Source organism: Perca fluviatilis, chromosome 16, assembly GCF_010015445.1.
Source record: "Perca fluviatilis chromosome 16, GENO_Pfluv_1.0, whole genome shotgun sequence".
NCBI lineage: Eukaryota > Metazoa > Chordata > Actinopteri > Perciformes > Percidae > Perca > Perca fluviatilis.
In genome coordinates, this window is record NC_053127.1 from 1,562,914 (window position 1) to 1,576,414 (window position 13,501).

The window sequence follows — 13,501 nt, forward strand, 5'->3', positions numbered from 1 at the left end:
GCCAGACATTACTCCACAGCACAGCAGAGTAGCTAATGTTAGATGCTAGTCTCACATAGCCAGACATTACTCCACAGCACAGCGGAGTAGCTAATGTTAGATGCTGGTCTCACATAGCCAGACATTACTCCACAGCACAGCGGAGTAGCTAACGTTAGATGCTAGTCTCACATAGCCAGACATTACTCCACAGCACAGCAGAGTAGCTAACGTTAGATGCTAGTCTCACATAGCCAGACATTACTCCACAGCACAGCAGAGTAGCTAACGTTAGATGCTAGTCTCACATAGCCAGACATTACTCCACAGCACAGCAGAGTAGCTAACGTTAGATGCTAGTCTCACATAGCCAGACATTACTCCACAGCACAGCAGAGTAGCTAACGTTAGATGCTAGTCTCACATAGCCAGACATTACTTCACAGCACAGCGGAGTAGCTAACGTTAGATGCTAGTCTCACATAGCCAGACATTACTTCACAGCACAGCGGAGTAGCTAACGTTAGATGCTAGTCTCACATAGCCAGACTTACACCACAGCACAGCGGAGTAGCTAACGCTTAGGCAGCTAGTCTCACATAGCCAGACATTACTCCACAGCACAGCGGAGTAGCTAACGTTAGACGCTTTCTCACTAGCCCGTTACTCCACGCACAGCACGGGAGTAGCTAACGTTAGACACTAGTCTCACATAGCCAGACATTACTCCACAGCACAGCGGAGTAGCTAACGTTAGACGCTAGTCTCACATAGCCAGACATTACTCCACAGCACAGCAGAGTAGCTAACGTTAGATGCTAGTCTCACATAGCCAGACATTACTCCACAGCACAGCAGAGTAGCTAACGTTAGATGCTAGTCTCACATAGCCAGACATTACTTCACAGCACAGCGGAGTAGCTAACGTTAGATGCTAGTCTCACATAGCCAGACATTACTTCACAGCACAGCGGAGTAGCTAACGTTAGATGCTAGTCTCACATAGCCAGACATTACTCCACAGCACAGCGGAGTAGCTAACGTTAGACGCTAGTCTCACATAGCCAGACATTACTCCACAGCACAGCGGAGTAGCTAACGTTAGACGCTAGTCTCACATAGCCAGGCATTACTCCACAGCACAGCGGAGTAGCTAACGTTAGACGCTAGTCTCACATAGCCAGGCATTACTCCACAGCACAGCGGAGTAGCTAACGTTAGACGCTAGTCTCACATAGCCAGACATTACTCCACAGCACAGCGGAGTAGCTAACGTTAGACGCTAGTCTCACATAGCCAGACATTACTCCACAGCACAGCGGAGTAGCTAACGTTAGATGCTAGTCTCACATAGCCAGACATTACTCCACAGCACAGCGGAGTAGCTAACGTTAGATGCTAGTCTCACATAGCCAGACATTACTTCACAGCACAGCGGAGTAGCTAATGTTAGATGCTAGTCTCACATAGCCAGACATTACTCCACAGCACAGCGGAGTAGCTAACGTTAGACGCTAGTAGCTAACGTTAGACGCTAGTAGCTAACGTTAGATGCTAGTCTCACATAGCCAGACATTACTCCACAGCACAGCGGAGTAGCTAATGTTAGATGCTAGTCTCACATAGCCAGACATTACTCCACAGCACAGCGGAGTAGCTAACGTAGACGCTAGTAGCTAACGCGACGCGTAGTCTCACATAGCCAGACATTACTCCAGAGCACAGCGGAGTAGCTAACGCGTTAATGCTAGTCTCACATAGCCAGACATTACTCCACAGCACAGCAGAGTAGCTAACGTTAGATGCTAGTCTCACATAGCCAGACATTACTCCACGCACAACAGAGTAGCTAACGTTAGATGCTAGTCTCACATAGCCAGACATTACTCCACAGCACAGCGGAGTAGCTAACGTTAGATGCTAGTCTCACATAGCCAGACATTACTCCACAGCACAGCGGAGTAGCTAACGTTAGATGCTAGTCTCACATAGCCAGACATTACTCCACAGCACAGCGGAGTAGCTAACGTTAGATGCTAGTCTCACATAGCCAGACATTACTCCACAGCACAGCGGAGTAGCTAACGTTAGATGCTAGTCTCACATAGCCAGACATTACTCCACAGCACAGCAGAGTAGCTAACGTTAGATGCTGGCTATATTGACAGTCATAAAAGCCCGTGCTCATGCGGAGCTCTGTAAGCAACTGACAGACACACTTTTTCGGCTTAAAATTACAGTATGAACCGCTAAAAACACAACAATCTCACTGTCCTCTCCACACGCCAGTCATGCACACTTCCTCGGCTTAGAATTACAATACGAACCGCTGAACAGCCCGGTCTCATGGCAGTTTGTGTAAATGTGACGTTATTTTAATCTATTGATACGTGTTCACGGAGACGTTTTTGTCAGTTTTTACGTGGAGGACAACACGAATCGGCCGCCTCATCCAGCGCGTCCCCAGCGGGCCGCCTCGCGGGCGCCTCCCGGCTTATGGAGCTTCCTTTTCGGCCGCCTCCCAGCATCCTTTCCCCGAGAAAATAACGTGACATTTACACGTAAAAAACGAGAAAAACATCTCCGTGAACACGTATCAATAGATTAAGAATAACGTTGATATTTACACGAACTGCCGTGAGACCGGGTTGGAACTACACGTTGTAAACAGCCATGGCCCGCTTGCCTGGTCCTCCCGGTAACGTTAGCAGGGTTAGCATGGCGGCGTTAGCCAGACCAGTCGGGATCACTTTACTGGCTGTGTCTCAATTGTTTTTGCGAGTAACCAACTCGGGTACTCTAGCTATATAATTCAATGCGAGTACACAAATGTTGAAATGACAAAAAATGCCCGTCCCTAGTGGCTGTGATAAATTAGCCTGAAGCTAATGCTTACCTGTTCAGGAGGAAATAAGCCAACTCTGCGTCCTTTTGGGATCTAAGCTGTCTCCATCTTTCAAATACATCTCCAATATTTACCAGGGGGTTGTTACGTCTCTGGTCACGCAACTGTTTTTTTAGGTCGGGTAGAATCTATCTCCGTTGATCCTGTTTGTTTGTTTGCTGCTTTCATGGCTGTACTACCGTTACAGCTGTAGCGCGCTGGGTTTACGTTTTTACAGGTATATCTGGCAACCCGGCCTGGCTGTCAAACTGGGCCGTTGATAACAACACACAGATCAAAACATAAACAGAAATTCCGTCACGGAATGTAAATTTCAAAAAGAAAAAATACTGACATTAGCATTGTTGTCAGAAAAGATAGTATTTCAGCTTAACATGTTTCGTTAATATCTGATGAGGCATTGGTGTCATTTTTGGATTTATTACAGTACAAATATTACATATTGGACCTTTAAGTAACATTTTCAATGCAGGACGATTACTTGTAACGGAGTATTTTTTTACAGTCTGGTATTACAACTTTTACTTTTACATACTTCTTCCACCACTGTATACAAACAAAGGATGTTAAAGTAATAATGAATGAAAACTATTGACCAGGCTGAAGCCAACTCAACAGAAGCATGGTGCCGGCTGGATGCAGAGACAGACTGATCTTAAAGACTCCGGGAGACTGGCCAGGTGCTCCCAGTTGCACCGCCCATGGAGCTGCAATGTAGCAGAGAAAAACACCCACAAGAGACACAAAGACATGGGGAAATAAAGTTTGACAAATACAGAAGTTACCCTTTAAAATTGTGGTAATATGCATCATGTTCTGCTGTACAGGGAAATAAGTGTAACATTACAATAAACTGGTTCCCATCTTTGTTCTTCATACTGACGTTTCACCCTACATCATGCAACGTATGATTGATTTGTGTTCACACACACACCTTTTGTTTTTGCTGTAGGCTTCTACATACAAAGCACACCCAGGTTTACAGACGGCACAGTTCAACAGTAAGCTGCCAGAGTGAGAATGGAGATCTCTGTGAGGTTTAATCTGTTGCTACTGCTCGGCACCGTCTCACAGAGTGAAAGTAACGATTGTCAGCAGACTTTTCCTCAAGACATCTACGCTGGGCTGAGAGAGATCACCTCCTCGTTGGTTCAGCTGAAGGCGGACATGACATTGTTGCAAAGAGAGACTAAAGGTACAGTAATTAACTATTTTACATTGTCTTATAGCAGTTAGGAAATATCCAAAAGGATAGAAATAAGAATATTTAATGTAGTGCAGCAAAGTAGGGCTGCACATAGCTACTGATTATTTTGATGGTGGATTAATCTGTGGATTATTTCTCCTTGTTTGTTCAACTGAAGGTGGACATGAAGTTGTTGCAAAGAGAGACTCAACGCACAGTAGTAGTCTTAATCTTTGCAAGTCTAGGAACATGTCCAAAGAAACTCAAACTGCAGTGAAAAGAAGCTGACAAAGTTGTTTTCTGTTTTTGCAGAACAAGCAGCACAGCAGAAAACTGAAGTGGACAAGCTGAATCAAAAACTGCAAGGTATTGTTCTCTGATCATTTTTCTTGCTGCTGACTACTTCTGCTGCATTTCATTTTTACTAAATAAAATCATCAGTGTTTCCCACTCATAGACTAACGTGTGGCGGTGCGCCGCACTATCAACACCGGCTGCCGCATGTTGCGTTTCTTTATAATTATTTTTTTAAATAATTATATAATTTTATAATTATTTTTTTAAACCCTACACACAAGGTCCACACACACACACACACACACACACACACACACACCTCCTCCCACTGTGCAGTGTTTGGTGTTTTTAGCCCCCAACGTTGCCTTTCAGGCAGTGCGGCAACGGTTATGTCCTTATGTCAAAGAAGTTATAGTTAGTGTTAAGGTGAGGGTCAGCTGCCTGTAAGGCAACGTTGGAGGCTTAAAACACCATCGAGCCCACCGTGCACTCATTGTCTGTCTCCGTAAAGGAGAGAAGACGGCTGGCGAAATTCACAAGTTCACGAAAGGTTGGTATCCATCTCGTGAACACCTTTACACAATCACACATTCACAATCACCGACTATTTTCAGGCTTCAACCAGTGAAAGACAAGGTCAGGGAGAGAGAGAGATCGATTCGTTGGGCATTGAAGTAGGAGAGGAGGACAGCATTTTAGGGAAGATAAAGAGTACAAAAACTATAAATGTAAAAATGTTTCTGCCTGTAGTGTCTCCTCTTAATTTAAATGTTTACAACCCCTGCTGTTTTCAGCTTCTGTAACGATGAAAGGCTTTTAACTGTCAAGCTTTAATGACAGATCATTTTTGTTTTGGTTTTGGCTTTTAAAGGATACTTTGTTTGTTATTGTTAATGGATCAAGGGTCAAAAATTTGACACCTATAAATGAAAATATCCTTATTGAAAACAACCACATTGATTAATTTTGATGCAATTCTGATTATCTATGATCCCATAACATTCTAAAAAGCCAATTCAATATTCTGTTTCCATTTTAAACATGTCCTGCATTCTAAATACTAAACCTTGTTAGAAATGTAGTAAATTAAACACTTTGATTTTGAAGACTCAAAATGACAAAACATTTCCCTCTCTCCCTCTCCCTCTCTCTCTCTCTCAGTCCGACAGGTTGCATTCTCAGCCTCTCTGTTGGCTGGTGAATCAGCAACTATTGGTCCATTTCCATCACACACTACTCTGATCTACAAACACGTCCCCACCAACATCGGAAATGCCTACAACTCAAACACAGGTAGTTCTGTTATTCTAACAATACATTTTAGGGATGCAACTATGATCAATGAACACATGGATGAACAGTTGAGTAATTCAATTTGGCCGATTACCTATATTTAGCAATATCTATATGATCTTTATAAAACAAGTTTCTATGGTAATTATATTTTGTATGTACTGAAAAACACATGTAAACATTGTAATATAGTAATGTCTTTCTTTTTTGCAAAACATTTGGAAAAGCCCATAAATCATAGATTATTATTCTAAGTGTCTGACAACATTATGGAAGGATCCCTACAGAGATAGACCTTTTAGTTAAAGAGTAGTTTAGTTTAGTAGTTAGTTTAACATGAAACCATCACCAAACTCCACGAGACTCCATGTAAATAATCAGGACTTTTATCATTGTAAAACACACTTCATTCAAAGTGGACAGAAACTAAATAAAACTACCAATCACCACTCTGGTTCGGGCAGTAAGAGTGCTTATGGACATCTACAAATTACAACACTGAAAAGAGATGCAACAAAATATTTTTTTTAAAGTGCTGTAGTAGAACTAGCAGGAGACAAGTTATAATTGAGGTAAGTTGGGAGACATTACCTTATTTAATCATTAAATTAATAAATACTATTATATATTTGTACTAGTGTAGACGTTTGGTATCATTTCGGGCATTATTAGTGGGGTAACTTACGAGATACAAACCTCGCCCCCGGCCACTATCAGAGGCTCGGCGTTTAATTGACTACCAGTTCTTATTTCAGGAATTACGGTAATACTGGACCATTTCTTAAAGATGTGTTTGTTGTTATGTTGTGCAGATGTATTTGATATATTGTGCATCCCTAATATATTTCACTTGTATGTTGCTGTTCAATCAATTTTTTATTTTCCATTTAAAATGACAAAAACAAATGTCCAACAGGTCTGTTCACAGCCCCGGTGAGAGGAGCGTACCACTTTGAGTGGTGGGTTGGTGTACATGGAGACAACGGTGTCCACGCTTCAGCTGCTGGGTTGTTCAAAAACTCAGACCAAATTTTCTTGGCATGGGAGCAACAGACTGCCTACTTTGGGACTTCCTCTAATGGTGTTACACTGTTTCTAGAGGTGGGAGAAGTTGTGTCTGTGCGTCTGTGGGCTGGCACTTTGGCGTTTGACAACGGATATCACCACACCACCTTCAGTGGTCATCTGCTGTTCCCCATGTAAGACAGAAACAGCAGCTCTGTGATAGTCACACAGGTTTTTGTTGTCTTAAACAAGTCTTCATAGCACTTCATAGATTTAAACTGATTTCATCTGCATCCAAATAATATAATAATTGTCGACAGGTATCTTTTTTTCCTTCAAATATAAAGTGGTTAATGTTTCTGTTCATTTTAGTTAAAGAATAAACAAATATCATGGCAATTATATCTGTGAGTGTTTCTTTATTGTTCTTGTTTCAACTTTAACTTATTGAAAGCAGATAATCAAATTGAACATCATAGCAGTAGCCTATAAAGAAACCGAGAATGGTAAGCTGTTTTCACATACGAACTCTAGGGCCGGGACAATATGCTTTTGTCCCAGTTTGATTCTTTCACCATTCATGGGATATGTTTTTGCGGTTTTAATTTATTGCAAAAATCATGGACTTTGAGCCACAGACGAGCCCACCACTCCTTGCACTCCCCATCAACACATGTACATACCAGCCCCTAATAGTGCCACTAAGCTGAGTGGTGAGTAAGATAGTATGATACGATGTCTCACTGAGTCTGACAGGCTGCCTGGCTCTTGATGGCAGGATGACTAAAGGTTGAGGGTGGAGCTTGGCTGTCATTAAGATGTCTTGTACAGTAAACAAGTGACAAGTCTGTAAGATAAGCTAAAGCTGCCTTTTGTACACAGTATGCAGCTTGTTATAGTGGATAAATCAGAAAGCTATAGTACTATGTTTGCAAGTGCCTTAGCTTGCTAATACATAACTAACATTAGCTTACTAATGGTAGACAAAGGGTGCTAAAATAATCATGTTTAAACCTTATGTTTTTAGCTAGCCACAGGCACTTTGTTGGCGTTTCAGGCAAGTTAACCGTTAGTAAGCTAATGTTAGCTAACGTTATTAGCAAACTGAGACACTTGCAAACAAAATGCTATAGCTTTCATGTAGTTAGCTAAAACTGACATGTGGATATTTGACTTGGTAAAAAAGATGCTTGCTGCAAACATAACGTTAGACATAACACTATTTTAGTGTCTCCCCATTCTCTCTGCTGATGCCTCATCTGTTTGCACTTTTGTCTTCATTAAAGCTCAGTTTATCGGGTTTCAGCAGCACATAAAATCTTCAGTACTGGGTTCTATACATTGTTGGTAGTAAATATCAGCACAGAGCAGCTTTTAGGCAGGTTTCTCTTGTTTGCTAGCAGATGGAAGTGATTAGGAGGCACTTTCACGCAAAACAAGAATACAAGTCAACGGAGAGTTGTTTTCCCCGCCGGTGGGGGCGAGACTTAAATGTGATCTGTCTCTATGATAGGATGGAGGTGGGCCTTAGTAGGGTGTGATTGGCCAGTGTTCAGATGAGAGACAAACCGGTGGGCCAACAAATGAGCTCTCTTCTCTTTATGGGGGGTGACATATTCCCTGCTTCCCCTGAAATCTAAGCCTATCGAGTAACACACAAGAAAACATTACATCTTAAAAGTTCCTGTAACTGCCAGCGGTATTATCTTTGTTGTCTCACTACATAATACTCTCTACTGTTGTCTCACTAAATACTACCCTCTACTGTTGTCTTTCTACATAATACTCTCTACCGTTGTCTCTCTACATACTACCCTCTACCGTTGTCTCTCTACATACTACCCTCTACCGTTGTCTCTCTACATACTACCCTCTACCGTTGTCTCTCTACATACTACTCTCTACTGTTGTCTCTCTACATACTACCCTCTACCGTTGTCTCTCTACATACTACCCTCTACCGCTGTCTCTCTACATACTACTCTCTACTGCTGTCTCTCTACTGCTGTCTCTCTACATACTACTCTCTACTGTTGTCTCTCTACATACTACCCTCTACTGTTGTCTCTCTACATACTACCCTCTACTGCTGTCTCTCTACATACTACTCTCTACTGTTGTCTCTACATACTACTCTCTACTGTTGTCTCTACATACTACTCTCTACTGTTGTCTCTCTACATACTACTCTCTACTGCTGTCTCTACATACTACTCTCTACTGCTGTCTCTCTACATACAGCCCGGTCTCATGGAAGTTTGTGTAAATGTGACGTTATTTGAATCTATTGATACGTGTTCACGGAGACGTTTTTGTCGTTTTTTACGTGGTGGACAACACGAAAATGTGAACTAATGTATTTCAATGGGAAGCATATTTCGTGGCCACAGCACGAAATTGTAGGGAGTAATATAAAAAGCCGAAAATCCGCGTAGGGAGGTTGGTCGGGGTGGTGGATGGGTCAAACAACACAGGACTTTCACCGGGCGAAGCGGGATTGCGTCCCGTTTGCGGCGCTTTGTTTCCCGGGGATGGCGTCCCTGCGTGTGGCGTTTTGTCCCGCGTGCTACTGTGGCGCGTCTCCCGGCGTTTAAGGCGCCCTTTCTCCGGTGTTTAAGGCACCCTTTCCCCGTAAGTTTTTTCCTAAACCCAACCTCCGTCATCCCGTTATTGTGGGGCGTCCCCAGCGGGCGCCTCCCAGCTTATGGAGCGTCCTTTTCGGCCGCCTCCCGGCGGGTCCCCAGCGGGCCGCCTCGCGGGCGCCTCCCAGCTTATGGAGCGACCTTTTCGGCTTATGGAGCGACCTTTTCGGCCGCCTCCCGGCGTCCTTTCCACGAGAAAATAACGTGACAGTTACACGTAAAAAATAACGTGACAGTTACACGTAAAAAACGAGAAAAACGTCTCCGTGAACACGTATCAATAGATTAAGAATAACGTGTACATTTACACGAACTGCCGTGAGACTGGGTTGCTACATACTACTCTCTACTGCTGTCTCTTTAGAGACATGACCTTAGGGTTGGCTGTAAGAGTCCAGTCAGATATCTGTTTGCATTCCTTCACAAAGGGTCCCAAATCACGCCAACGGTCACTTGGTGCAAAAAGAAATGCATGTTTTATCTTGGTTTCAATCATAGGATCTTGGGGATCTGTGTGCACACATTTTAGGGGTATTGAAAAATTTTCTTTTATTGTAGTACCTGAGGCACCGATAGAATACACATATCTACCACTTGTTTTGCTTTCTGGCAGTAAATGGTGTCTTATTACAGAATGAGTGGCTCCGGAGTCCACTAAAAATGTTAAAAGGAATATTTCACCGCTGGAAAGCTGAATATATCTTTAAATTGGGTCACTTATGTAGTAGAAATGTGAAGAAAAAAATTTAAATTGGTGCCTTCTAGGCCGAGAAAAGACAGAAAATGTGTTTTGGTCTTATATGGATGAAAAACACCAAATCCTAGAATGCACATGACTTCATTGATTAACTTTTTATATATTAACATATAAAAAAACGACATTATATAAAAAACGACATACCAAAACAGGCCACATTTAGTACACACACTTTATAGGCTCCGTAAAGTTCAGCTAACGCATACTAGCATTAGCGCTTGGTGGGCTGTAAACACCGAGCATAAACACAGCCGTGAATTAGTGTGTAATGTAGAATGGTCGGCATTTAACAGTCACAAACTCCACCAGCAGTTAGCAGTTAAATGGATACAAATCACCACATTTCTGCACCACTCTGTGTTAACACAGCCCACAGCAGTTAGCAGTAGCTAGTTGGATTTTATTTCTAAACCAGTCCACCTCCACGGGCCGGCGAGAGCAGCCTGGTAGCTGGATAGTCCCGGTTCCGGTACACTGTTGTTCAGGCATGTTTCCACAACAACAAAAACACAGCAGTCTCTGAACTCACGTTGGGATTTTCGTTGAAGGAGGATGTAGTCCAGCTTATTGTTTAATGAGCAGACACTTGCAAGCAGGATGGCTGGGACAGGTGGACAGCTAGCGTTAGCTTTCCACCTAGCCGATGAGGATGTCCCCAGCCGGCTAGCGGCATTGAGCGACACCGCTGGTCTCCGCAGGCGGCTCGCGTAGTGTGCCGCAGTATTGCGTCTGTAATAACGTTTCCTCCATATTCTCCGATCTGTACCGATGTATCCCGGTGGTACACACGTCCGGTAGTTTGAATGCAGATAATTGTTGTAAATGTTTTCTGCTGAAAACCGAAAGCCTGTTTAGCGAAGATTCAAGATGGCTGACAGTCGTTTTCATTCGGAATACCTCGGCCAGACTCGGCAGTCCAACCCCCTGTGGGCGTGTTGAAAACATACGGAAGTAGATCCTAATACTGGCTGTAGTCCTTGCCACTGGCCCAAAAATCTTCCAATGACGCAAAAATCGTCATCGGAAGATTTTTTCCAGGCCCCAAATGCAGAAATCTCTCGTCTCAGGGGGACATGAGGGAGGGAAGCACGGTCATTCAGAAATACTATCTGGTTTCTACTGATACAAAGCTGAATGCTAAATCAGTGAAGTATCCCTTTAAAACCTTTCCATTTACCAGGAGTTGTGTTTCAGGCAGGATGTTATACAACTGTGTGTCATATTTAGCATAGATGCTTACTGTGGGTGTTTTTTGTTTTTTGCATTGTTCCAAAAAGGACGGTCCCATGTGTCTCATCAGTAGGCGACGTATCTCTGGAATGGTGGGCTGAAATTGTCTGCAGAAGATCAGGAACTGGTCAGCAAATTTGACGGATCAACTGGGGGCAGGTGTGCCAATGCCTCTGTCATGTCCGCCTGAGTCCATGGTCTGTAGATGAGGGCTGTTGCTCCAGTTGGTCCCATGACGTTGACCATGGGCATTAGTGTCACTCTCTGCTCTGCGTCCTTGAATGTCTCCTCGTCTTCACTGTCATCTTTCTTTCCTGCCCTCTCTTTCTTTGTCTTCGAGCGTGTGTCATAAGGGTGGTCTGGGGCTGATTGGCCTATGGCGGAGGATTCGCCTGCATTTTCAGGATAGGGTGGAGGAAAGGTTGCGTCGAGGAGAGGGCCGTTATGACCTGTGAGAGGTGGATACAGGGAAGAAGAAGATCGAGAGTGTGGTGAAGCATCATTGTCTCGTTTGTCTTCATTCACTAATTTTACCATAGCTTTTCTTGCTTTTTTCTTTTCCCTTCGTTCACTTTCTTGCTCCCAAAGCCGCAAACACATTTCTTGATTTTCAATCATTTCTAAATCTTCGTTTTAACCTTTTTGGTTTGTCTTACAGTATCTTTTACTTCAGAATTGTACTCACTGTACAAGAAAGCTGTATAGTAAAATCTCAACTTTGACTTATAGTTAAATTTCCTGATAGAAATAAAAAAGAATAATAAAATGGAATTTCAACTTCTCACCAAATTTAGGAGATTATTTCCATTCGTCTGGATCGGTGTGGAGTCGATCGGTGATCGTCAGGCTTCAATCCTCTCTTCTCTGAACCTTGTTTGACGAGGTAGAGGAAGAGTCAGTCTCGACTCCGGTGATCAGCCTCTGATGACCCTCCGTATCTCCGATGGACTCGCACCCGATCCCATCCTCGTCGCCAAAATTGTTGTGGAAAATCTCTTTGGTGTTCGGTGATGAAGCTGGAAAATAAGTTTGTCTGACACGCTGGAGTTCTCCAAGTTATTTTCTTTATTCTTTTGCAAAAGAAGGAGACAGTTTAACAGACCGACAAGCAATCTGAGAAAGTGTGTCAGTGAACAAAGAAACTTCAGGGTTCTTATAGCTGAGCATGAGATGGGAGGGACTGTTTTCCTGCTGACACTGCTTCTTTTACTGCTGAGCTTTGAGCTTTTTGGGGAAACCTTCTTCAGGTTGCGGAAAGCCTACTCATGTAGAGCTGAGCCCTGAGGCTTTCTGTGGAAGGTTTCCTCTAGTTGCGGAAAACCTCCTCAGCCCTCTGCTTCATGTAGAGTGTGTATGAGGGAGACAGAGGGGGGCCGCATAGGTTTGCATGACAGATACAGGAGAAGCTATGATCACTTTTTTAGAATAATAGAGTACTATACTGAATCCTTATAACTGATATATTATATAGAAAACAGAGTAAATATTGTATAGTATAAAGTTAATATATATAAAATGATGAGAATATAAAAAACATGGAGTAATGGATGAAATATGAAAGAAATATCACACATCAGTATGACATAAAAACTTTCCACTACACTACATACTACTCTCTACTGTTGTCTCTCTACTGCAGAGGTTTCACTAAATACTGGAACAGTTTTAAAGTTTGTTGTTCCCATCAGTCACTTACACACAAAAAATATGGGGAAATAAAGCCGGGTTTGGAAAATAATGTAATCATAGATGATCAATGTGTTTATCTTCTATGAAAAATATTATATGGTACTGGGAGGAAGTGTCAGGATCACTTGTCCCATCTTTGTTCCTCACTTTGACTCTCTACATACTACTCTACTGCTGTCTCCCTACATACTACTCTGTTGTCTCTCTACATACTACTCTACTGCTGTCTCCCTACATACTACTCTGTTGTCTCTCTACATACTACTCTCTATTGTTGTCTCTCTACATACTACTCTACTGCTGTCTCCTTACATACTACTCTGTTGTCTCTCTACATACTACTCTCTACCATTGTCTCTCTACATACTACTCTACTGCTGTCTCCCTACATACTACTCTGTTGTCTCTCTACATACTACTCTCTACTGTTGTCTCTCTACATACTACACTCTACTGTTGTCTCTCTACATACCTACCCTACTGTTGTCTTGCAACTACTGCTCATCTTACAGTGCTGC

The 13,501-nt window shown here is 42.8% G+C and overlaps 1 protein-coding gene across 2 annotated transcripts in view; it reads left to right on the top strand.

The window, feature by feature from the left end:
• The first annotated feature begins 3,783 nt into the window (after positions 1-3,783).
• Positions 3,784-13,501, top strand: part of LOC120544160 (complement C1q-like protein 4) — a 52,258-nt gene continuing 42,540 nt past the window's right edge. Inside the window, exons 1-4 of one of the 2 annotated variants that reach the window (XM_039777759.1) lie at positions 3,784-4,079; positions 4,383-4,436; positions 5,529-5,660; positions 6,577-7,064. In XM_039777759.1, the coding sequence (XP_039633693.1) occupies positions 3,905-4,079; positions 4,383-4,436; positions 5,529-5,660; positions 6,577-6,863 (648 nt within the window). In that variant the 5' untranslated portion in view covers positions 3,784-3,904 and the 3' untranslated portion in view covers positions 6,864-7,064. Of the gene's footprint in view, positions 4,080-4,382; positions 4,437-5,528; positions 5,661-6,576; positions 7,065-13,501 lie in introns of those variants that run through there. The other variant, XM_039777760.1, reaches the window with a different exon arrangement.